We start from the raw sequence: 27,254 nt of genomic DNA, 5'->3' as shown, positions 1-27,254 counted from the left end.
TGTAAGAAATTTAAAATTGGTGTGGATTCAGTAAAAGATGCACCTCATACACGCCGTCCGAAAACTGAAACTTCGCCAAAAATGGTTCAAAAGGGATTTGATTGCTACTGATGCAAGCTATATAGCTAAATGCGTTGGTATCTCTGTAGGAGCCGCTCATACAATTCTCAGACGTGATTTAAAAATGAGAAGGATAAGTGCCAGATGGATACCCCATCTCCTTACAAAAGAGCAAAAACTTGCTCGGGTAAGAATCTCCAAACAATTGTTGAAACAGTTCCCTCAATACAACAATCGATCTTTCGCAAATATCATCACTGGCGATGAGACGTGGGTTTATTTTTATGAGCCTAAGCAAAAGATTCATAACAAAAAATGGGCAACCAAAGAATGTCAAAGACCTTGCATAGCAAAACGCACCATGAGCGTCAAAAATGTCATGTATGTAATTTTGTTTACCAATCAAGGCCCTGCTTTTCAAATTGCCGTACCAAAGGGTAAATCTGTAAATGCCAAGTTTTACAAAGGCAAGATCCTTTATAAATTAAAGAAATATTTCAAAACCCGTTGACCAGCAACTGGTCTCCGTTTTGTCAGATTGTAGCATGACAATACTTCTCTCACACAAAGCGGCCATTGTACGAGAATAACTGAAACAAGAAAAGGTAGTCTAGCTTCCTCATCCTCCTTATTCGCCAGATCTTGCCCCTTGTGACTTTTTCCTATTTCCGAGGCTCAAAAAACACCCTTGCTGGAAGAAAATATCAAACGCGAAAATATCTCGGATCGACTATTTTCCATTGTCTGAACAGTTTATCTCGAAAATATTATGAAAACGTATTTAAAGACTAAAACTTTGAATGTCGCATGATAGTGTGCATTTTGAAGAATTGAGATAATTATTTTGGTACTGTTTGTTAAGCACTTCTGAAAATTGACCCATTTGCATTATATTTGAACGTATGTTAAGAATTCAAAATGTTCAACTTTGAACATTAATAATGTTTGCTCAATAAAATTACAGTAGTCATTTAATATGATCAATAACACATTTGAAAAAAGAAAAAAACAACAACAAAAAAACCCTTAGAATGTGGTCGGATAGGTATGCATATTTTAAAATAAAAAATTTCAGAATAGAAACTTTAACGGTTGTAAAGTACTAAATAATTATTAAACAAAATATTTGAAAATAAAACAACAACAACTAAAATCTTAGTCATTCTGTTTATGGCGACGGACATTGTAAAATGTTTATGCCTTTTGAAATAAAATCTTGAACGTCAACGCGTCGCTGAATAACACCAAACTAGTGCCGATACCTCTCCAATATATACACTACCGTCTGAATAAGCCTGACGACAATGCCGACTTGCGCCATAGAAAACCTGGCCATTTAAAATGGTCATTTAGTGCCTGTACGATTTATATACGTGATTTCTGTATGTTTGTAATAGCACGAGTTCCGTGTGCATTTTACTTGATTCTAAAATTGCTACTTTAGCGCACGTTTTTAAAGGAATATTAAAACAAGAGACACTGCATTTTAAGCATATAATTATCATAAACCGATTTTATGTTGCAAATATAGACGAATTTTAATGTTGAATTAAAGACAAAGTACGCATTTTACGACTGGCACACTTAAGTTCTTCCAAGTATATATACTTGATAATCTCTGTCATATGTTTAGGCAACCCGGCAAGCCTCGTTAACGACCAATGGGCGGATCCCCTCTGGACGGGCATTCTTATCCGAGCCGCAACATATGACGGATATTATCAATATATACTCTGGAGTAGACTGGCTTGCTGAAACATCTTTTAACAGAAGGTTTCTTCTCGGACAAAATTTATTACTTGCCCTCGCTTTATATTTCATAGTCTTTATCGGCTACGCACACCTGTACATCCTTTAATATTAACCCGTGCCGATCGGAAAGTTTTTAAATTTGTTGCATCGTTTATAGAACATTGGTGAGTGATTGGAGAAAATTTCATTTAATTCTAATGCGAACTAATCGTATTAAAACAGGTGTCTACGTACATTCCGGACGACACTCCTATACATTAATACAGCCGGTGTTTTGTAACAATAGAATATTGAAAAGTCCAACTTAAACATACGTTTCCTTTGAACTAGACAGCGTTACGAACCGAACACCTAATAACTCTAATGTAAAAGAACTTTCACCAATGCCGTAAGCATACGTGTAGAATTTAACGTTATAACTAAATTTGTTGATATGTTGTCATAAAAAACAACAACAAATAATTTGTTGTGAATAAATTGTGAAAACAAATTAATTTAGTAATTATTTAATATAATTTAATAATGACGTATTTTTTTTTTGTCGACACGTCTGTAACCAAAGTGCAAACATACTTTGAATGGTGGATGTTGTAAAGGTTCCTTGTAATTAATCAAAATTTTGAAAAAGAATGCTGTTAAAACAAAGTAGTAGAAACAAGGTTTTTCCCACGAACAGGATCTTGTTCTCGTTATATATATCTACGTTTACAACGTTACGTTCATACTACGTTAACGCTCTATTGTCACACCACGTGGAGTCAAGCAAATAGAAAAAAAGGTAAGAAAATTTAAATGTAAACATTTTATGTTTGATTTAACATCTCTGATACTGCACTTTATACGATGTTTATCCGTAGTACTACTAAATTATTGTTTACTGATGTTAAGGTTACAAGGCTAAATCTTATAAAATATTTAAAAAAAAAACAAAAAACTTATATTGTTTCCATTTTCTTATTGTCGATTCTTGACAGAGTGGTAACATAGAATATTTCTATTCGTTAACACACATGAATATTGTACGTTAACAGGAACAAAATATTATTATTTTAAGAAGGGCTTTATCTGTTTAGCAATGTTTTGTGCATAAATCACACTTTTAAGGCAATTTACTACCATATTTCTTTCATACAAGCCTATGCATTTTGGATGTATTCTTTATTAAAATTCAAATATTTTTTTTCCAGAAAAGATATAGAGTATATTCAAGTTTTTGTCTATAAATATAGGATTTAATTTCATCGACTGGTTTGGAAATAAATATCTCATTTGTGGCAGTATCCACAAGTGAAATTTGGAAAATTTGCATATCATAAGATGAAAATAAATTGTGAATTTATAGAAAAAAGACACTTTTTCTTGAACTTGAATTTTCTGTTTATTATATACTTTTTCTCTTTTGCCTTTACAATTCTTAAAACTTCTCTTTAAATTTAGTGTATTGGCCGAATTAAAAAGAAATTAGTCCGGCAACACACCAGTGAAGATATTTCACTGCAGTGAAAATTAATACGGAAAATGAAAATGAATTTTATTTTATCAAAATTTCTTAATAGTTCATTTATAAGTATAATTTATAATAAATAGCTTTATACAATTTAGATTATTCAACTGAAATAATAAATCAGCAAAGTTATCACATGCGTTTCAAAAACTATTCATTTTTTATTTGCGTGGGAAGTCGTTATTTATATTTATTCCGAAAAAGAAAGAAAAGGTTTTTTCTATGTTATTCATATTAAAATCATTTTCTAATAATTATTTTTATAACTATATCATATCACTTTCTGCGATATATGGAGAACAGTGAATTGATAATGGCGTATTCAATTTATGAGCCTTTTTTGTATTAGACTTACAAATTGTTTGTGCTGTAAATAAAGTTGCGACCTTAATAATATGATAGCATATTTAGTTCGAAAGACAATCTCCAAAAACAAAAATACAAAACTGATAACTTAAAGAATATCTATTCTAACCTTGTAATGTAATTCAAATCTTCAATAAGACGCGTAAAAAGAAGAACATACCCTTATTTTAAGTATTGCTTGACCAAAAGCAGTTTCTTATAATCATAATTTTATATTTGTTATACGCGAATCAGAGTTGAAACATCTTTTTATTTTCCTGCATGTGTCACATATGATTATTCTTACCTTTTTTTTTAAATTTCAGCAGACGAAAATGCAGTTCTTTAAGTATTTCCTTATCACAATTGTTATCTTGGCCTTACTGGACCCCACAGATGGTGGCTGGTTCAAGAAGAAACTTAGAAAACTGAGAAAATCTGTTAAGAAAGTTGTTAAAGGCATTAAGAAGGTCGGATGTAAGGTATGATAAAAATAAATTATGATCTACTCTTTCGGGATTATTGATTCCAATAATAAAAAAATGAAATTGAATACGACGGTGCTACTGAGTGTTAGAGACTCCACTTATATATCAAACTGAGTCGATGAGTTTCATTCATCATTTTTCAAAGTTCAATGAGATTAAGTTTAATTTACATCAACAGCGTGAAAATAGAAAAGTAAATGTATAGTTTTACATTTCATATCGGTATTTTTGTCTACTACAATCACTTACGCTATTTCCTTTTCCATTCATGGCAATTAGATTTTTTAGATTTTTTTTACTCATGTTCTTTATACATTTACACAGCATTCACCAATGATATGTTTTAAACACAAAGTTTAAGTTATTCTGTACAGATTTACATGGAATGGTTTCAATTTGTGATTATAACCAGAAAACTGGTAGTTATTTCAATCCATAAACTAGTGGACATTGCCAGGTCTAATTCTACTGTAATGTGTTAACGAGTACCTTTGACATAATCTTTATTATGTCCCAGGTATGGCTAACGCATTAAGACCATTGTATATAAAGATATTTGTTTTTCATATAGTACAAACTACTTGAGTGTTCAGATAAATGTGTATTTGCACTTTGCACTTATGTAAAAAAATCCTATTTTATATATCTAAAATGTATAAGTAGTTAATGAGGTCAACCGACTGCTTTTTATATGACGTGTTTTATATTCCAGGTGTTATTTGGCATAGGCTGTCCAGCTGCGGTTGGGACACTTGGTGCAGCGTTAGCAGCCGGATCGTCTGGTACGGGCTCAGCTATAGTCGCAGTTGGGGTAGCTGCAGGTACAAATGCTTGCCATGTGAGAAAAAATAAATGCAAAAGAAGTGTAAGTATTCATTTATTAATTCAGTTAGTTCTCCAGTCATTCATTTATTAATTAACGTATTCATACACTTTACAAATCTATTTTACGTACCTGTTTACGTATCTATTTTGTTTTGTTTATTCATTTATACGTGTATTTAACCATCTGAAAAAAAAAATCGGCCACGCTAACGAAAACAAATAAATAAAAACCGCAAGATTAACCACAAATTGAACACAAATAATAAATGGTATATACTTACAGTGCATTAAAGCTAAATGTTAGATCATCAATCATGTACTTGTGGTGAAAATATAGCCGCAAAATATGCACCGATTTAAAACAATCTACGTAAGTAAACCAGTGGTTTACCGCCCAATTTAACATTCATTTACAAAAAATGTATCGCTTACTTGCGTGTGAATTGTGTCAAGTACTTTTATTTATTGACTATTATACCCCTCCCCCGCCACACCACCACACACACTAACAAACAAAAAGAACAGGTGTGGAGCAAGATATATTTTTTAAGTTTTTTGAAATTTTGAAAATTCTTAAAACTACATAATATTATTATTGTTGCTGTTATAAATATGTGTTCACTACATATATTTTTGACAGGTCGATATGACTGAAATCATGCTCCCGTTTTCTGACGAGATTTCTGACTACGACATGAACGAAGACAAATTGGTAACATACGAAGAGTTTGTTTTTGCTGTTTTACGATCTGTTGATCTAGCAGATCCAAAGGAACTTCGTGTGCCTTTTGTCTTTGCAGATTTCGACGGTAATATTAATATTTTGAATTTTCAAACTTAATAACAAGGTTTTAATAACTGAAAACTGAAAATTTAAAAAATTTTATTTTTCCCAAAAAATAAAGTTATAAAATTCCCGTACAGTTTTTAAGTTTTAAAAATTTTAAAAAACCCATATATACTACAGTTAAAAAAAGGGCTAGTAAGAAAACTATTTTTTAATAGTGTATTTTAAGGGGCCCAATGTTTTTTTTTTATATAAAATGTAATAAAATTTTTTTTAATGTATCTTTTTAAAATAGAACTTTTACCAAAATCCCCCAACAAAAAGCTCTCTGCAAAGGGATTTTTTCCAGTTTCTAAAAAATTTTTTTAGATTGATATTTTTTATTTTAAATTATTAAGATTTTACATTAAATTTTGATTTTATTTTTTTTTTTATAATTTTTTAAAAGGAAAGGGAGTTTTAAAGATTCGATAAATTTTCAAGGGGAGCTCCTTTTCTTTTTTGCACGTATGTTATTATTTGCACACGTCATTTCTTATTTTGATTTGCATTTAGTACTTAGAAAAATTCATTGATATAATATATGAGGTCAACATTGTCATAACTTTAATATCATTAGAATATTTACTTTATTTATATTTCATTTAATTATTTTGAATACCTTGTTTTTCAGATGCTGCATAAATTGGCTGGTGATTGCAAATTATTACAGACAACACTTTTCTGAACCAAAGATTTTGTTTTATTTTAGTTATGTTTTTTTAAAATTTATATTGTTATGTTAACAATAAAACACAAAAAAAACTTAATTTTGTACCTCATTTGTTTTAAGATGAATTTTCCCGGAATGTTCTGATAATTTTAAGATTGAAAATATAGATAAAAAATTTAAATGTTATGCTACAGGTTTAAACTCAACCCCCAGTGCAAATTTAAATTTTTAAAATCGTTTTTTTGGTTTTTAATAAACCAAAATTTTTTTTTAAAATTTTTGGAAAGCATGAATAATTTTTGACCCCAAAACAAAAAATTCACACTATTATATTTTTAAAGTTTAATGCACCATTCTAATAATAAAACATCACTAAAAGTTATTACTGTCCATGCTGTAAATTTGAACATTTGCATTAATCACCAGACCATAAGTCTCATCAAATAACACAAGGTCCATTTATTTGAAATCGTAAATATTAGATGAACAGCGAAATGTCAAAATTGTGATAAATATATTACGGTTGTTAAATGGATTTGTTTAATAACTACTTTTCTTGAAATTACTATTATGATAACGAAAAGTTTAATATAGATAACATATAATTATGATAGTAATCTTCATAACTGACTTTACATTATTGTGTCAAATGACATCGATAAAAACAGTTACACTCGTGTTTGAGAATATATCACCTCTTTAATCACCATCTAACACGAAGAAGTAGATTCCACAAATTTAAGATTCTGATCAAAGATAACTATCATCAACGAAATTTGTAAATTTTGACAGGATTATAAATGTCATATAAGTTTTAATATCTCGAATAATTGTATTTGAATGTATTGTTTTAACCAGGCGAGGAAAACTATGTGTTTAACAATGTGCTTAGAGATAGGGTTACTATACTTTTACTCTTTCATTTAGCCCAAGAAAACGATATGTTTACCATTGTGCTCTAAGCTTCAGTAAATGTTTTATACTATATATGTCAACCGGCCTACCAGACATTGAAAACAATATGTTTACTAATATGCCTAGAACAAGCTCGAACAAAAATAAAAGCACTTTCAACATAACTAAGTTGTCTTTAGAGTGTCATTACATATGATGAACAATTAGCATTTTAAATTTGTCTGTTCAAGGGGATGGTGTTGTGTTTGATTCTGGTACCTCTGTGGTAGTCTTCTTTCTTCTTTGACAAACGGCGAGTATTACTGAAATATATCATTTAAATAAATCAACAATTTTATAATCGCATTGAAATTAATATATATTTTTAAAAACTGCCATTTATCCCCTTTTACAAAATTTGAATTGTAGAAAGGGTTTGTATTTTTTTATTTGTCACAGTGATTCAAAAAATTATCCCTGGAATTTAACATATGAAAATTTAAGTAAAAAAAACCCAAAAAAGGTATCTATATGCTTTAAAAAACCCTGACATTAGGGTATTCTTTCCGGGCGAAAAATGTCCCCCAGTTTTAAAGTATGTTTGGTTTGTTGTGATTGTTTTGTTTTAAGAATGCTTCTTTTTGTCTCGTTCTTGTAAAAAAATCACGTGTACATTTTTTTTAATTAAGACATATATTTCAATTGTGATTTAATCCGGTTAGGAATGAAAAAGTTAAAATACTCAACACCGTATAAATTTACATTTTACTACTTATTCAGCACTTCTGTACTTTCTGATAATAAATTTAAATGTATGCAATTTTGCTTGCGAAGTGTACATATAGAATTATAAAAAATATTTCAAAAGAGTAAAAGGACTTTACAAGTTTTCATATGTTTTTTACGGTCAAACATCTGATATACACACTTATAAATGTATCATGACGGACATTCTACTAAAACAATTAATGAAAAGTACATTCTTATGTTTTAGATACCATTAGAAATATCTAAATAATGAGTTAGAATAATGGACAATGTGAGTTTTTTGCCCTTAATGTAAAATTCTCTAGACGAAGGAAATTTTCATTTCTATTAAGATTAAAGCTTCTTCCTCAGAAAACCCACTTTATTAATGCTCATGTGAATAATAAAGTGATAGATTTGTATCAATTAAATAACAAATGTCTATTTTAACAAATTTCAAGATCAAAACAAGAAGATAGCATCGGTTGAGCTGTGTAGGTATGGTTATGGATCAACTTACCATTGCAATACAACACCAGTAAAAGCCACACCGACATCAACAGTCGAGTCCATCTCGTGGACAGCATCATTTCATCTATAATATCATGTAATATCTATCTGTACAAAAACTTATGCTGCAGAAATGTTTGTTCCAAAGAGCGAAGCGTTATGTCCTCCTTTATTTTCGCAAGAATGTTAGCATTATTGACTAATGACATTTGTCATAGTTATACATATTTTATTCCGTAGTGATAATGATAAAAATGAAAACAAAACTTCCATACAATATTTACCTAAAATAAAGATATACTTCCAATTTTTAACGTATATTTTATAAGTAGACACTACTTTTATAACTGCCGCACGTTGAACGTTTTTACTTCCATTACATCTACATGTTTGGTTGACTGTTTAGATATATGAACATAGAGATCAAAACTAGTTCTTTTTACACTAAATGACTAATGAAATATAAATCATGTTCTCTCATTTGCATCAATTTCAAATAAAAGTAAAATTATACAAATTCAATTTATTCAGCTAGTTCTTTATCAGTTGGAGCTTCTATCAAAATCAGATATGTTTAATGTATCCTTATTTTTCATCTTACATATTCATAAAGAGAAATACTTATCAAAGCATCATTCCTACTCCATTATTCATGATAAAACTTACATCAGATAACAAATAAAATTAAATTGAAACACGTTTTTTTTTCAAAAGAAACAAAATAACTGTCTCATATGTTATCTAAAGTATAAAAGATTTATATCAACATAGAAAAGGACCATTTGCAAATGAATCGTTGTTATGATATAACTAACCGAGACATTATTCTATTTCACATTTTTCCACTTAAAGATACAAAATAAAAATATGCTGGAGAAATTTGAATATTGATGACATATTTGACAAGTAAAATATCGACCACAGATTTTATGAAACATATTTTTACATTATTACAGATGTTATTATTTGATAGCTAAATTTAAATTCTATTCTAAACCGAATAGAGAACATCTTTCAAATCAGAAACTTTATGTTATACTTTTTGTATAAATTCAATCAAAACTTAGATCTTGCCAGGTCATTTTTCTCGCATGACATTGAAAGAAATGATATCGCAAAGTTATTTCAGTTTTCTTGGTTTTCCTCCCCCATTAAAACGACAACGTCTGCTTGTTTTTATTGTTTTGTTTTTGCTTTTTTATCATAATGTTTTTTTCTTAGGTATTTAACTGTTATACAGAAGAGCATATTGCATGATAAAGATCGTTGTATAAATGAATTATGCAGCATGTTTATTGACTTAGGTAGTAGTATTCGATATTTTAAAAAGATTATTCTTTTTGCCATCATTAAAGATATCATTAAAAATAGTTTAATCGTGTATTGTATCAGTCCCAGGTCTAGCCTATCACCATTACATCTCGACTGACTGTTAGCAGATATGGAAACAAAATCTTGCACTTAAACACTATACACTAGATGATAATTACTACATAAAAATGGTAATATAGAGGTAAATCATATCAATGCAACATCATTTTCTTTTTCTTTTCTTTTTTTTGCAAATCAGGCTGGCGTTTTCGGTGCCAGATGAGTTGTGTGCTGTACAATGGCACGCTTAGGAAGACGTAATTTTACCGTTATGAATGAAGTTGTAATTTCATACGCTATTATAGAAAAAAGTTACGGGTGTAATGATATAATTTTCCATGGAAAATTGTTTAAAGGTTAAGAGTTTAAAATATAATGGTATATGGTAGAATAGGCAAGAAAAAAATCCCTTACATATGTTTGCGGTTCGGATTGGAATATTCGGCAAGCCTCGTTACCGCCCAATGGGTGGGTCCCCTCCGGACGAATATTCCGATCTGAACCGCAACATATGACAGATATTATTAATCTCATTTTGCAGCTTTATAAATTTAATAAAGTACCAAAGTGAGATTTCGGAGAGTTGAGTATGATATGAATTACATACTCATTATTTTCTACTACGGGTTTTGATACGTATAAGACTTCACGTTTGAAAACTTCTTACATAGTACAAATGCATGGGACAAACAGAACGGGTGATGATCTACCAGACAACATGCCGACTCGTTGGTGATATGAAAAACATTTTAAGATACTGATCATAAAAATACATCATTCAAACATTAAGCTAAGAATGCTGAAGTTTTACACTGCACTCTGATATACCTAAGGTTATACAACACCCGATCGTGGTATTAAAATTGAAAATGGCTATAAAAAACTTAAAATTTTGTCAGAAATCTTTTCAGACATGACACTTGAATAAACGTAAGAAAACATAACTCATGTGATATTTGATATGCCTTGCTAATTATTCCAGTAAAAATATCTAAAATACATTTTAGAGTAGTTTTAAATCTAGATACCAATCTTAAACGGTATAAATTTTGAATGATGTACATAATATTAGTGCACATTGTAAAACTATCTATTAAGGTTATTTTGTAAATTAGAATTCATTTTGAATCTAGATATAAATGTTTTCTGTTGCTTTTTGTGAAGACATTCTGTATACGTCTACAAATGAAACATGTCATGAACATAATACCTGTAATATTAAGATTTTCGTTAAGTCATATAAAAATTATCATCGCCACTAAAATAGGAAGATACTTAGATATAAAGAAAATCCAAGTAAGAAACCAAAAATATACCAACATTCTTTGATTGAATCTGCAGACGTGATTTTGTGCATATTGCAACAAATCTAATGTCATTTAAGGTAATTAATGCATTATTATATAATTGTATTGGAGTTTATTTAAAAAAGCACAAAAACAAAAAAAGGGTAACTTTAAAGCTTTAAAATTACATTGTAGATTGTAAATTACTTTCGTTTTTGAATTGTAGAAAAAACTTAGAAGGCAATGTTTTTATACAATATCAGCTTTTGGTTGATTTTGTTAATAACAAAAACTTTTATTCGGTACAATTTAACAAATCTGTGTGTAACATTTTACTAATGTAAACATTAATTATCATGTAGTATAAGTGGAACATAGATTAAGTTAGATTAAAAAAAACTACGTTGAAAAGTAAAGTAAGAAACACGACTTCCAAATTACAACCCTTTAGGAATGAAACAATTGGCATAAAGGGGTGCTCACAATCCCAGTCACGGAAACATTATTATAAAAACCGAAATAAATCAACTATAGATAAGGAAAGCGTAGCAATATATAAGTGATAATATAAAAAAAATCTTAAAAATGATATGATGATCATTATATTCCCGCATTGATCATCGTTTGCTTAAGACATGCTCAAGTACAATAGGGTGATACATTACATAAAGCAATGTCTTGATTTTAGACAAGATTTTAGAGCTTAAAATGTCATTTTTTGTACGACGTTAAGATCATAATGACATAAGTTAGATTTAAAGATAACGAAACTTGATGCATTAGTACGCAAAATAGATGGTGTGTTAATTGAATATACTGCACGCATTTAGAACTTTATAAAGCTACTAACTTGGATTATGTTTGCGTTACATTTGTCGTATGTGAATAATTTACGATCTTAAATAAAATTAAATTCTAATGAAACTATTGATATTTACTTGAATTATTCCTTTTTTGTGTGTTACACGTTTTAAATTATATCAAATAACGAGTAACACTTAAATAATTACAGTTTAGTACCCTTTCAAGATAAGATTTATATCACTAGGGACAAACTATCACATGGATGTGTATAATTTGTAAAGGCTTTAATTGCTATCATTAAATGATGCAGTGCATATGAAGTATACTGTAATTATTTGTTTCGAGTAAACTGGATTACTTGCTCTTAGAATAAGTGCACGTGGTTTGTTTCAATTCTTATTTTTATCACGGATTAAACAATTCAAAGTGGTTACTTATTATAACAATACATGTATATGTTGTTTGTTGTACGATTCAGTAAAGGTGATATTTCACAGTATCACATTATCATCAAATGTTGATTTAGACAAAAGTTTCTAAAGCATTGAAATCATTACGTGATGTAGTATGTAATATACATGTACTCCAGCCATCTTAGATTGATATCATATTTCATATTAATATCTCATATTATCAAAATATATAACGTTTTTGTAAATTACGCAATGGTAGCTTTGTATCCGCGGTACTAAAATTAAGATCTTCTTTTTGTTAGATTATTTGGTGACAGTTTAAAGACAAGATGATGTGTTCAAAGATAATTGTTCAGATCTATTTGACTCTAATGATGATATTACTGATTTTCATCATTTATTCCGAAGGTAAGCATTTTTTTTCACTTAATTTATGAAATTGAGTAAATTGTCTTAGAATAATTTGAATAGCCAGTAAGCAAAATGATTCAATTTATCACTGTATTATAAAGCATTTTATGATATATTTGACAACATATCAAAAATAAATATTTTGTTTAAACACGTAAAGGTTATTTCTGTCTGTTCTATATTGGATTAGTTTCGGATACGATTCAACCACTCACATATTTGCAAAACCATTGTCTATAAATATGTTTGCATAATGTAATTTTAGTCTAGAAAAAATTCTCCCATTTGTTGGTTACACATAGTAATTAATTACGATGTTATCAAAGTTTATGTTATTAATGTTTCTTTCGTTTAATGCCACCATAGGATAAAAACATGACAATGTAAAAATAGTTTCTAGTTCTTAATTATTGTTAATCAGCACAAAAGTTACACTTTAACATTTTTGCGTTTAAATCACAGACGTAATGTTTTCACGTTTTATCAATGGTTACAAAAATTTAGATGTATATAAGTTTTAATCGCTATACACTCATGTTTGTTATTAATTAATTTAAATATTTTGCCGTGTGTCTATATAATTGTTTTTGGATACCTTTTATAGCTGCTTCAAGAGGGGTTTGTAAAAGGCCGACACCCACTTCAGCACCACCAGCACCACCAGATCCTGATCCAACAACACAAGCAACACCTTAGACCTGATAGATCCGAATAACAATAATATTCTAGTGTACAATTTTTATATGGTAGAGAAGGTATTATTATCTTCTGAGACTTTTTACATAGATTTTTTTCATTTACATAAGATTGACAATTTTACGATGCAACCTTCATCCTTCATCATACTTTGATGAAGAAAACGTTTTAAGGGCGCTTATACATTATCTATTATGGAAAATGCAGTTTATCAGAAGACATACTACGGAATTATTCCAACGCTTAGCAAACTTAACTACCCTGGTTGCCCTCCCTATGTTCCCGGACATTGCAAAGACAATGTTGATCTTAAAATATATTCGTAAAATATTCTGAGGATGTTTTAACACCATGGTTGGACGTGTTTTATTGCATACTTGATTTTAGTTTATTATTTTCATAATTTCTAGATACGTTTTACTGAGAATATGAACATTCTCTAACATATTTTATCAAAATCTTCTCTAGAATATCAGATTATTTCAGAACATGCAAATATGTTTAAACGAATAACAAAAACTAATACAAGGAAAAACTCACAAAGAGTAGCAAATGTTCTAATAAAAGTATAACATCTCTTACGGCTTCTTGCATCGACTTTGAATTAAAAGCTATGTGTCTGTATCATAATTTGAATAATGTGGACATTTCTGTTGAAATTTGTGGGGCATGACATAAGCATAGGGCTTATTTTTCTTTCATCATTTGTGAAACACACATGGTCTGGTGTATGTATTGAATAAAAGACAGCTTTGTAAATGGAAAAAAGGGGAAAACATTTGCAAAAGGTTAAGCTTCGCTTCTATATATAAGTTTCAACACAAAAGGTCGTAAAACATTTGGAAAACAAAAAAATGATGAGTCTTAAATGTAACAAATACCGGTATTATAAAATAAAGACGGAAAAAAAAACATGTAAAAATAGAATAAAGAATTTTATTTTTGTTTTGATTATTATTAACGCCACTTCACTATGATTAACATTTAAGTCCTGCAATTTTCCACATTGGTCTCATTTAATTCGAAAATTGAAATAAACTAAACTACGAAATCCTACAGTATGAAATAAAATTTTCAACAGTTTCACTGTGATAAGTTATAATGCTTTTTAGCACAAAGCATGAAAAAGTAACAGGAAATAAAACATGTAACTCATTTGCTATCAATGTAATTGTTTTTGCACAGTTGCTGGATTCTTAAATTTTATTTGCTAGTCTCTAATCATTGTATAAAATACTTCTAAGTGACAAGGATATTCATCTTGAATTGACTAAATTTGTGCAGATTACGGTTTAAATTTTAGGGGTATTTTAGTGTTTATTTTGCATAACTAGCAATTAACGCAGCATGTTGTTTACAATTAACAGTTAACTGACTGTCGGAATTTGCATTGATCATCACTGGAGCATCATATAGACAGTTTGCTATTTCCAAATGATGAAAATAATGTGACATATGTTTTTCACTTGGTTTGTACAGAATACTCGACCCATTATCAATTATTTCGTGTAGCATTCATTACTCTTTTGTTTTATTAGTTCACACTTTGTATATAAACAGAAGCTGCAGCTTATGATTTTCATCATTTTCAACAACTTTTGCTTTTGATATTATGTATTTTATTATAGTTTTACAGTAACGTAAGACAGTTCAATACTATCATAAAATCTAATTTTATAATATTTTATAAGAAGACAATAAATTTTGATACAATTTTAATATATGTCGCTTTTGTATTTTAGCTATAAACGCCCACAGATGAAATATCTACTCCAATCATATCATGATCCAAACCTCATGTAAATCATACATCCGAGTCTATTCATTCTGTTTATGTAACGGCTATGGTTATCATGAAAACGTTTTAAGATTAAATTGTAGATAAGTTTGATATTTAATATTGCATTAAATAACTAGCCCGCCTTTCGATTATTTTTTTAATCCAAGATTTTAATATTTCTTACAAAATATTACTTTATTTGTGAAGGTACACCGAACACTTTTACCTGAAAAATATCAATACAGAAATAACAGCTATATTTTACGTGCTAACTTTGATTTTTTTTCGCTAATATTTCATAGATTTCAGACATGTAACAAGATATCAAAATTTGGGAAACCAGTGTACCAAATTTTCGAGAATTGTTTATTTATCAACGAGACGAAGTTCGTTGGACATTCACCCAATTCTATATATGTATATACATACACCATTCAGATGTTTAAATCAATTTGAAAACATAAACTCTAATTTATATATAATTTATTTTGTTTGTAAGTTATGAACATTGATAAAATAAAAATCGCTGAACTTGTCATTTGAGGCAAGATAGCGTTGCATAGGTGTCGGGTTAAAAATGGCTTTTAGTAGTTCCTCAAAATTGTAATATTATGTTTGACAATTATAATACTTGAAACAGCCCTTGTGGTAACAAACAAACAAACAAAACAATAAACATACAAATAATGGATAAGTCTTTTAATATTAGTAAATAAGTACAGAGGGTTCTCTAGAACTTGTTTCGTTCCCACTCTACTTATTAAAACGAGGACTGCAAGTTTGATTTTTATATTTAAAACGGGGTCATAAACATCATTAAAGAGAGAACTTCTTAAATATCCGATAATTTTATCAATGTAATACTACGATTCAATAGATATACACTATTATTCACGTTATTGTTACTTCCCTTTAGATAATCTTAACCATGGAAACAATTGAATCATTTAACTAAGATTTGTATAACGTGTTTCATTTAATAATAACCTCATAATTTAATTTTACAATAAATGGATCATTCTTTGTCATAATAAATACAACGGAAATAGACAACATTTGAGAGATCATGTCAACATGACAACGTCCTCGGGGAGGTGGCTGACTGGCTTGAAGGTGAAAGGAAAAAGGAACGAAGGAGTAACCCCAAACTTTGTCACATCAACTTTGTGAAACCGGTTGAAACTGCCAAGACACAATCGCCACACAAACCATCAATTCTAGATGGCACAACAGGTTAGAACATGGAGGTGGATCTTAGCATGAAGATTTTTTCCCAAGTATTGTCCAGACCAACTTAAGACCAGATATTGTACTGTGGTCTAAAAAAGGAAAGAAACTCATCATAATTGAGTTAACAGTACCTTGGGAGACAAGATGTGAAGAGGCCTACGAGAGGAAGAAAGCAAAGTATTCAGAGCTACTCAACCAATGTAGACAGCCAGGCTGGCATACATGGCTGTCCTATTGAAGTAGGAGTGCAAGTGTTCTGTTGGCAATCTGTGTGCCGACTAATAACATCGATCGGAACTACTAGAAGGAATAGACGTAAGACAATCCAGAGACTGAGCCAAGCTGCGTCTTGCTGGCTGTGGCTGAAACGAAAGTAGAAGAGCTGGAAGCAATCGCCATCGACAACGTAAGACGGTGGGCCCATTCACCAGCAGATATATATGGATACGGACCGAAATCTCAATGACGGCAAGCACCATGCTGATAATGGAGGAGATCAGCAATCAAGAAGCACCACAGGCAGGAGATCTACAGAAGATTAACTTTTTCATAAGCCTAACATACAATTCTAAACGGACATGAAATAACTTTTTGTATTAATCCAATTTTTCACATTGTAATATTTAATTTACCGATTAAATAATTTTCTGTGCCGAACTATCAAAGTAGTCTAAAAACCAATATAAGTAACAGTTGTACATTTTATAATGAAACTAAATTAAAGCTTTTAATACTTCCCAACTTTCGGCAACATTATTCATGTTATGTTCACCATGATTATACAAAAAGAATATTGTAAAGTGTTATAATTTCAAAAAATTATTTCCATTTGCATTCAGGTAGATATATGAGCTGATGTGTTATATAATTTTGATAAAGATCTTCATGAGAGTTTTTTCTCTTAAAGCAATATTTGTGCAAAATATTTGTGAAATATTGGGGTATTAAACCTTGTTTGGATTTTAGTGTCAGGTGTATAAAATTTGATTTAGAATAGAGTATATCAATTGAATAAATTGTAATATATACATGTGATATTTTTATAATTAGAATCAAAATTTATACGACCGTCATAGTCATATTTGTACGATTGCAATTTTACATTGAAATTCAATAATAAGTAACATTATTAATTGCATGGAATAAAATCTACAGAAACAAATGGAACAAAGCAAAAGCATTCATGTTAAACTGTATAAAGACTTTTATTTGAGGTCTTTGTATTGCAAACATATTGTTTATATCATGATAAAAATAGCTACAGAATACATAAACTAAAAGAAATTTGTCTGTATATTTCATTACAAATGAGTGAAACATGCACCAAATAAACCATATACCAACTAGTATTTTAGAAGTGCAATGTTTGTTCCTGAATGTTGTTGTTGCTTGTACACTGATGGCACAAATTTGCTTCCAAAGATCTCCGTTATCCACGTTTTGGTCAAAAAGTGGCCTTGAAATGCACCAAACTTGGATAAAGACGTGAACAATGGGGATATAGTCCATTAAAACGCATTAGACCTGAAGGCAACATAAATACATCCCTGATTGGGAGGATTCTCTTTATTGCACAAACGGCTATATAAACCGTTATAAAAATAGCACAATGTAACAAAATTGGGAAACTGTGACAAAATAACTGAAAAAACTTACCATAAGTGACACTTTGATAAATCTTATATCTAGATATTGCATCAAGACTAAATTCTCTAAGAAGAGGGAATTCATATGTATGTGATTTAAACTATAATTACAAATTGCTTACAATTACATGATATGTTTTATACATTTGCGAACAATTAAAAAAAAAACATTTTGCCAAAGATAATAGCAAGTGTTTACTTGATTCTGATGGTCATATTTCTGTGTTCCATTATAATGCTTAAAGGGACTCGTGTTTTTTTTGTATGACGTGAGTGGAATGATATTTTCGTGATTGTTATGCCATTTGATGTATGGCTAGCTATACCTACAACTTATGTTATCACAGCACAGAAGGCGCTGAATTTGTTTGGGTACCAGAATGTCAGAAAGGTGAAGGTTGTGAGATTATAAACCAATTTGTTTTTGTATAGTGCCACCAATGCTGCTTCCAGTCTTATAATAAATAGGCTATGAGCCTAATTGCAACACTGATATTCAATTCAATGTTTATTTGGTTTAAACAATAAAAAAACATGAGTTGCCGTAACTGTGATTTGAACTCCAGACCTCCCGCTTTCTAAACTAGCGTGTAACCCCTCAGCCACGATGAAGTTTAAAAATAACTGTCTGGAGAAAACCACATTGTTCTAAAATAGGGTTTGTAACCCTTATTAATTTCGATATATTATGTTCACGGTAAATCAGTTTTTAAACAGTCCTGTAAATAATCATGGAGCTTAATATAAGCAAGTTTATCTGTAAAAAATTACACAATATATGAAATCTACGACAAATCAGGAACTATTTTTTCTTCTCCGAGAAGGCTTGAAAATTAATGCGCCTGTCATTTGACAACCTTTTTGCAGTGATCTTCCCTTAATTGTGTACTTATAAAGGGAAGTTACAGCTTCAAGGAGTTCTGGCTACTTTCAGATTTTGCAAATAAGGAAATCAGGGTCTGAAATTTCACTACCATTATTTGTTTGGTCTGACGACAAGAACAAATAAAAATGCTTAGCTTATTTACTCAATTTATTATTCCAATATAAGTATTATGCAAAATAATCTAATAGTTAAAGTGATTAAACTCTTTAAAACAATCAACGGGCTTCGAATCGCATTAAATGTCGATTTCTATTTTAATTTTGAGTATATTTCTTCATTACCTTTTACATGTTTCGCTTCAAGTGCCCAATTTGAGTTATGTACTAAGAATTTAAAAGTTTTAGACATTAGTGGAAGTCTTTAAAGGTAAGTAATCTGAATTAAAGGTGCATGCCTCCAGATGTACGGAAATATTTCAATAAAATCAAACTTGAGAACAATGTACTGAAATTTTAGGGAAAGTCAAACTATTTTAGAGTCATGTAATAATTTACATTATATGTGCGATTGATGATTGATTTTTCAGTAATTATAACTATATTTCTACCGCGTTACTAACGCAGTAAGGGCTATTTTTGCATATTTTGTCCTCTTTCTTGTTATGTACGTGGGTTGTAACTGCCTTAGATAATGTGTAAATTGCTTCGTTTTGGTTATTTCACTAAAATTCTTTTAAACACATTTTCAAAATTTTCATGAAAATAAGCATGGATCTGGAGGCGTGCTGCTTTAAATACTTAGATTAAAAAGGTTTTTTAGTAAAGTTTAATCTCAAATAAACACCATGTATGAATTAAAATAATTTTAAGTTTAATTAAGTAGTTTGTATTATAAAGTCGACTTTACTACTCTCAACATGTTCTGATCGCGTTTTGGATAGATTTGTATCAATGAAAGCTTTTGGAGTGTTGTCATTGAGAAAAAAAATAACGTCTTAAAGAAAGGACATAAAATTTACGCAGTTTGTTATTCCTTGCTTTTATGTTCCTCATATTACAGTAGCTATATTCACAATCATTTATATTACTTCTACTAAAATGATTCATTATCCCCTATTTTTCACTATTAAAAAGGATCAACCCATTCAGAAAACAAATCTTATTTTAGCTTTGCTTTTGATCTCTTTGTATCGTTATTGCTTTTCATGGTCAATGTTATATTATTGTCAACATAATTGACCGATTAAATCTGTCCACAAAAGCTGCGTTTTATTTGAAAGAATATATAATGACAATGTCAACTATGTGTTTCTTTCATTTTTAAAATACAAACACGTTTAATTCTATCACATGACGACTTTAAGTTAACTTAAAATGAACAGAAATTAAGTTCTATTAATTAAACATGCATTCCTTTTTAATATTCGCTGCTTTCCTATTAAAATATGAACAAATTTACTTATATAATAATGATAGGAGAATAACTAAATTACCTTATTTTTATATCCAGATATTATAACAAATAAATTCATTTATTTGCCTTTACAAATGCCGAGCTTTTGAATATCAATAAATATTGTAATCAAGCTTAAAATGCACCATAGACGAGAATAGAAAAAATGTGTTATAAATGCTAATAAGGCAGCATTAATACCATTGACTGATAAGTAGGTAAAGATAAAGAACATATTTTAAATTCAGTGTGTGATAGACAATTACCTATCTTCCAGGCAATTATTGGCATGTTTCAAAATCCAACATTTTATATATAATGAACAAATTTAAAGATAAATACATGTCTTTTATTATATTGCGGAAATGAAAAGGAAATGTTATTTTGAAATGAGCAAAATGAGAAATTTTATTGCATTGATTGCGCAATGTTGGATTTTTGTCTATGTTTAATATCCTTGTTTAAAATGACCGACACTATTTGCTTTTATACACTTTATTAAAGGTTTGTGTGATTAATTAAATATTCATCTTTTCCACCATTAAAATGACAAAAATAATAAAATAATAATAATAATGAAAATAATAAAATCTTTATTCATAGAAGATTACATACAACGTTTACACAGTAAGAAGTATACTTATTTTCAAAACATGTTATGATTTGAAAAGTATAGTAAATGTAATTTAAAAAAAAAACTATTTTATTAGCGTTTAAAATCATGTTGACAAAGTCATATGAATTTACAAAACATGTTTTCAAGTCTGTAACATATCGAAACGATGCTTATCCATTTTAATTATTAAAATCAAGCCGCCGTAATAAGAGAAAATGATCTGTATACATGTATATACTCTTTATATCAACGTTGTAGTGAATAACATTACATAATAATATACATATTCTAAAAATGTGTGTGTGTACTAAAACGCCTTGTATCAGCCTCTCTTGTACAAAGCATGTTTTCAATAATGTAATGAAAAATGAACGAAAGATCTAGATAAACAAAGATTTGCGTTTTCGGCGTGAACGGGGAAGCTTGCGTCCGTGAACAAGCTCAATCAAACCGTGTGCAACATTTAAAATTTGTCCGATCTGGGCGTTCTTTAGGGTTCCATTTTACATATATTTTAAAAACCACCTATCTTAAACTTATTCATTTTTCTCATTTAATATATATTTTAAGGATTTTTTTATTTATGACTGGGAATTTCAGATTTGTAGCAACAGATCAAATCTAATTTTGTTATTTTGATTATTGTCGTTATAAAGCTATATATGTGCTGCTGAATAATGCGACAATAGATTGAGTTAAAGAGCAATTTTAAGAACAGTAGGGTCCTCAATTTAAATTTCATAGTCATTATCGGCATCGCAACACCATTAGGATACATTCATTGTTTGATAGACTAGTAATTTTTGATACTAGACTGTTTTTGAGCTACAAGTAGTGGCGTTCTATAGAATCATCATAGAACACAGAATAACTTATGGTATTAACGTTTCAACATTATATAATTATGTTGCTTTATTTTTTTCTTTACAAATATTTTTATGAATAAATTATGGAAACAAATTAGAAATTAATAAGCTATTTTGATATTAATGCTTTGTTTTATTTGACGATACGTCTGTAATCATAGTGCAAACATACTTTGAATGGCGGATGTGGTTCCTTGTAATTAATCAAAATTTTGAAAAATAATGCTGCTAAAACAAAGTAGTAGAAACTAGGGGTTTTCCCACAAACAGGATCTTGATCGTTATATATATCGACGTTTACAACGTTACGTTCATACAACGTTAACGCGCTATTTTCACAGAACGTGGAGTCAAGTAAATACAAATAAAGGTAAGATAATTTAAATAATAATTTAGATAAATACTTATATTGATAAACCTGTTCTTTTATTATTATTTCTTTATTTATGTTATGTTATATTATTAGGAAAAAGTATTAATCTGTATAGTTATGATTAGTTATATAATTCGAAAAAGTATAAATTAGTATAGTTATCTTTACCTGCTTCAGAAACCATTATTTTCAAAGTGTGTCATTATTTATATCAATTTAAACTTTTTAAAAACATGTTTATTGTTATCCATATTAAAATCATTTTCTTATAATTATGTCGTTATAATAATTTTACATCACATTATCGTACATATCTCTAAGCGATTTGAATTTTTATTACATGTAACTGCAATCATCTGCGGTGTTTGACGAGGCATCAATTTTAAGCGAGAAGTTTTTTCTTGTAAATGAAGTTCAAATCTTTAAAAAGATGCCAGATAAATAGGAATTATCCGAATTAACACGTTTTGTTTGACAAAAATCAGTAACTTATTATTACAACAGTAAAAGTTAATTTAAAAAATCCAATCTAAAATATTTCAATATCTCTTATATGTGTTGCAATGTTACAATGTTTATTCCTTTCTCAATTTCAGCAAATAAAAATGCAAATCTATAGGTATTTCCTAATCACAATTGTGATCTTGGCATTGCTTGACCCAATAGAAGGTGGCTGGTTGAAAAAGAAACTAAAAAAGCTGAGAAAATCTGTGAAGAAGGCAGGATGTAGGGTATGTAGAAAATAAATCACATGATCTTGTCTTACCGGATCATTGATTCTAATAATTAATAATGTTAATTTTTCCTAAGTCGGTGCTACTTGGTGTGAGGTATTGCACTCTTTTGTTGTATTTTTTAAACAGACTTTATCAGTCTGACTCTACTAGTGTCATTTATCATTTTTCAAAGTGAAATGAAATTAAGTTTAACTTACATTAATTGCTTGAAAATAGAAAAGTAAATGTCAAGAGTTTTGCATTTTCATATTGTTTTTTTTTTTCCAGTAAAATCAACGTTATTTTTTCCTTTTTTTAAAGTTTTTTTTAAAGAAAGTTTTAAACAGAGTTTTGTTCAGATTTACATAGAATGATTTTATTTTGTGATTAAAACCTGTAAAACTGGTTGCCATTTATTTTTACATTATAACATTCATAAACTAGTAGAAATTGTAAGGTCTGATTCTACTGATATATGTTAAGAGATCATTGAACATGTCCCAGGTAGTACTTTGCAATAAGGTTAAATTATTAAAACCATTATAGATTTAAATTATTTCGGTACAAATACTACTTTTTCATATAATTGAAATACAGATATATAGTTGTAGTATTAATAGCTTGTGACTTAACCGACTGATTTTTTATCATTGATATGACATGTTTTATATTTCAGGTGTTATTTGGTGTTGGTTGTCCAGCTGCGGTTGGGGCAGTTGGTGCTTCTTTAGCAGCCGGATCGTCTGGTACGGGCTCAGCTATAGTCGCGGTTGGGGTAGCTGCAGGTACTAATGCTTGCCACGTGAGAAAAAATAAATGCAAAAGAAGTGTTAGTATTCATTAATTCATTCAATTTTTCAGTTATTTATGAATTAATTAACGCATTAACTCATTCATTCACTTAACAAACCTATTTTACTACCCTTTTACGTGCCTTTAACCATCTGAAATAATGGACCACGCTTACGAAATAAATAATTACAAGCCTTTAAAATAACCAAAATGGAACACATATAATAAATGATATATGCTTATAGTGCATTAAAGCTAAATGTTAGACCATCAATCATGTACTTGTGGTGAAAATATAGCCGCAAAATATGCACGGATTTAAAACAAACTACGTAAGTAAACCAGTGGTTTACCGCCCAATTTAACACTAATTTACGAAAAATATATCGTTTACTTGCGTATGAATTGTGTCAAGTACTTTTGTTGACTATTATAAGAAAAAAAAACAACAAAGAGACATGGAGGAGCAAAACGCATATTTTAACATTTTTAAGGCGTTTGAATTTTTTTTTAAATTCTTAACACTACCTATTATTGTTACAGTTAGAAATATTTGTTACCATTAAGAATACTTTTAATTAATACATGTATTTTCGACAGGTCGATATGACTGAAATCATGCTCCCGTTTTCTGATAAGATTTCCGACTACGACATGAACGACGACAAGCTGGTAACATACGAAGAATTTGTTTTTGCTGTTTTGCGGTCTGTTGATTTAGCAAATCCAAAGGAACTTCGTGTGCCTTTTGTCTTTGCAGATTTCGACGGTAATATCTATATTAAGAATTTTCGAACTGAATAACAAGGTTTAAAAAATGATACTGCAGTAACATTATTGTCCCATAAAATATAAGTCATGTAATACCGTACAGTTTTATTAAAGTCTTAAATCTTCAAAATCTTCAAAATCTCCTTTATGTCTGACAGGCTAAGAGTTAGGTATACACATTTTTGTGATATGTAAAGGTAACGATATTTGTGTACATGTATACAAAGGCTAGGTAAGGCAAGGTATGTTTAATAGTAAACTTTAATTATATGTTTTTCTTTTAACATAAAATGTTTATTATTTCTTAATGTAACATTTTAATAGGACGTACCAGATTCAGCAGGCACAAGCTCTCAGCAAAACATGGTTCCTAAAGTAATTTTAAATTGATAGTCATATTATTGATCTTCAAAGTTTTACATTGTTCTTATCTATAATTTTGCAGGAAACGGAGTGTTAGATTCTGATGAATTCAACGGAGCTCCTTTTTTATTTGCACGTATGTTCTTTTTATGCAAAAGTCATTTCTTATGTTGTATTTCATATTCATTTTGTAAGACTTTTTCATTCATATAATATTTTATTTCAATATAGATAACTTTGATATTATTAAAAATGTGTATTTTATTTATATTTCATCTAATTATTTTTAATACCTTTTTTCAGATGCTGCATAAAAATGACAAGTGAATGCCCATTATTCAAGACAACAGTTTCTGAACCAAAGCTTTTGTTATATTTTTGTTACGTTTTTTCTTCAAAATTTATATTGTTATGTTAACAATAAAAATATATAAAACTTAATTTCGTACTCACTTACTCATTCATTTAAGATGTCATTTTCCCGGAATGTTCTGATAATATTAAGACTGATACTGCAGTTAAAAAATCGTGTTTCGATTTTAACATTTTTTAAATAAATTTACAAAATATCTTTCATTCAGGAAAGCCTGAATACCGACGCTCCATACATCAATTCAGATACAATACAATGAATATGTTTAAATGTGACAATACTATTATATATTTTGTTAAGTTAAATTGCATAATCCTAATCATTAAACATCACTAAAATTCTTTATTATTCAAGGTGTAAACTGAATATTCGCTAGAACAAAAGTCTCATCAAATAACTCACGGGCCATTTATTTGCTGTCGTAAATATTAGATAAACAGCGAAATGTCAAAATTTTGATAAATACATTGCGGTTATTTAACTGTTGACTTGTTTAATAACGAGATATTCAAATGAATAAACTTCTTAAATTATTATCATGATTAAGAAAATTTAATGCAAATAATTTATATGAAAGTGATCTTCATAACCGACTCTACATTATGGTACAAGTTCTCTAATAGAGGTTCCAACAGATTAAGATTCGGAACATATATTTAACTATTATCACTGAAATTTGTGTATTAGCACAAGAGCATAAATATCATATACATGTACGTTTACTGTATCGAATAAATGTATACTTTTTCAAGCGATGAAACCAATGCAGAGTAGAGATTGTTTTACTGTCTTGGGTTAATATACTTTGACTCTTTCTTTAAGCCGGGAGATATTGATATGTTTACCAATATACTCAGAGCTTGGGTAATATATTTGAACAATGTCTATCAACTGACCTATAGCTACCAGGCGATGAAAACAATGTATGCCTTGAACAAGCTCGAACAAATATAAAAACATGTTCACTTTTAACATAATCAAGTTCTCTGTAGAGTCATATCATATAATAAACAATCTTGTAAAGGTGCATATTTAGTATTTTTAATTTGTCTGCTCAAGGTGATGGGGTTGTGTTGGATTCTGGAACCTCTGTGGAAGTCTTCTTTCTTCTTTGACAAACGGCGAGAATTACTGAAATATATCAAATGAATAAATCAACAATCTTATAATCGCATTGAAATTAATGTACATTTAAAAGATCCTGTATGTTATAATTGAGGTTGCATACCACACTGAAATTATATATTTGTATATAATTATGCTTACAAAACAATTTTCAAACATCAAAGAATATGTAAAATATCTACTGCAAATAAGTGTACATATTATAATTATGAAATCATATAAATCATTTATATGCACTCATTTTTTATTGAAAATGTTTTGACTTAGACTTTATAGAAAATAAACTTTTTATTACCTCCCTTTATTTACAAAAAATGTTAAATTGGGTAATATCTTTATAAATAATGTTTTTTGGAATTTACAAAATAAATTGATAAATCTTAATTTGAGCATCATATTTATGATATAAAACCATAAAAATGTGCTACAAGATCTTTAAATACTGCCATCATCCCCAATATAGAATTGTATGAAATATTTGTTTTTTCTCATCTTGTAAACAGTGATTCAAAATATGTATCCCTGTCTGAACACATGAAACTCAAGTAAAAATTACAATAAAGGAATCTATATGCTACACCGTGATATATTCTACGGTCGAAAATGTCACAGTTTGAAAGTATGTTCGTTTTGTTGTGACTGTTTTCTTGTAAAACGATCATCGTTTCAGACTTGACAAGAAAATCATGTGTAAAATAGCCGTTACTTTAAACCTTTATT

At 29.3% G+C, this 27,254-nt stretch overlaps 1 protein-coding gene and 1 long non-coding RNA gene across 5 annotated transcripts; both read left to right on the top strand.

Moving 5' to 3' along the window:
• Positions 1-2,431: 2,431 nt before the first annotated feature.
• LOC132724645 (uncharacterized) lies at positions 2,432-25,477 on the top strand. Of its 4 annotated transcripts, none has more exons than XM_060709577.1 (6): positions 2,432-2,590; positions 3,988-4,143; positions 23,787-23,939; positions 24,503-24,671; positions 25,119-25,172; positions 25,340-25,477. In XM_060709577.1, exons 2-6 carry the CDS (start codon positions 3,997-3,999, stop codon positions 25,348-25,350), a joined length of 534 nt encoding a protein of 177 aa, XP_060565560.1. In that variant the 5' UTR covers positions 2,432-2,590; positions 3,988-3,996; the 3' UTR covers positions 25,351-25,477. The 4 variants fall into 4 exon arrangements, with proteins under 4 accessions (XP_060565560.1, XP_060565559.1, XP_060565561.1 ...); XM_060709576.1 differs by lacking the exons at positions 23,787-23,939; positions 24,503-24,671 and adding exons at positions 4,862-5,014; positions 5,615-5,783 and having other exon boundaries at positions 2,433-2,590; XM_060709578.1 differs by lacking the exons at positions 23,787-23,939; positions 24,503-24,671 and adding exons at positions 4,862-5,014; positions 5,615-5,783 and having other exon boundaries at positions 2,454-2,590; positions 3,991-4,143.
• LOC132724644 (uncharacterized) lies at positions 12,175-14,331 on the top strand. Its single transcript, XR_009624942.1, has 3 exons — positions 12,175-12,467; positions 12,801-12,906; positions 13,514-14,331. It is a non-coding gene; the product is annotated as an uncharacterized LOC132724644 (long non-coding RNA).
• Positions 25,478-27,254: the final 1,777 nt, after the last annotated feature.

Source organism: Ruditapes philippinarum, unplaced genomic scaffold (assembly GCF_026571515.1).
Source record: "Ruditapes philippinarum isolate M1 unplaced genomic scaffold, ASM2657151v2 ctg5805_1_1_1_1, whole genome shotgun sequence".
NCBI classification, from domain to species: Eukaryota; Metazoa; Mollusca; class Bivalvia; order Venerida; family Veneridae; genus Ruditapes; species Ruditapes philippinarum.
This window is presented reverse-complemented; position numbering and strand designations above follow the sequence as displayed.

Coding starts and splice junctions, on each gene's coding strand:
- LOC132724645 (XM_060709577.1), top strand. CDS start 3,997: ATGCAGTTCTTTAAGTATTTCCTTATCACAATTGTTATCTTGGCCTTA. Junction 4,144..23,786: donor TTAAGAAGGTCGGATGTAAG/GTATGATAAAAA, acceptor TTTATATTTCAG/GTGTTATTTGGTGTTGGTTG. Junction 23,940..24,502: donor AAAATAAATGCAAAAGAAGT/GTTAGTATTCAT, acceptor TATTTTCGACAG/GTCGATATGACTGAAATCAT.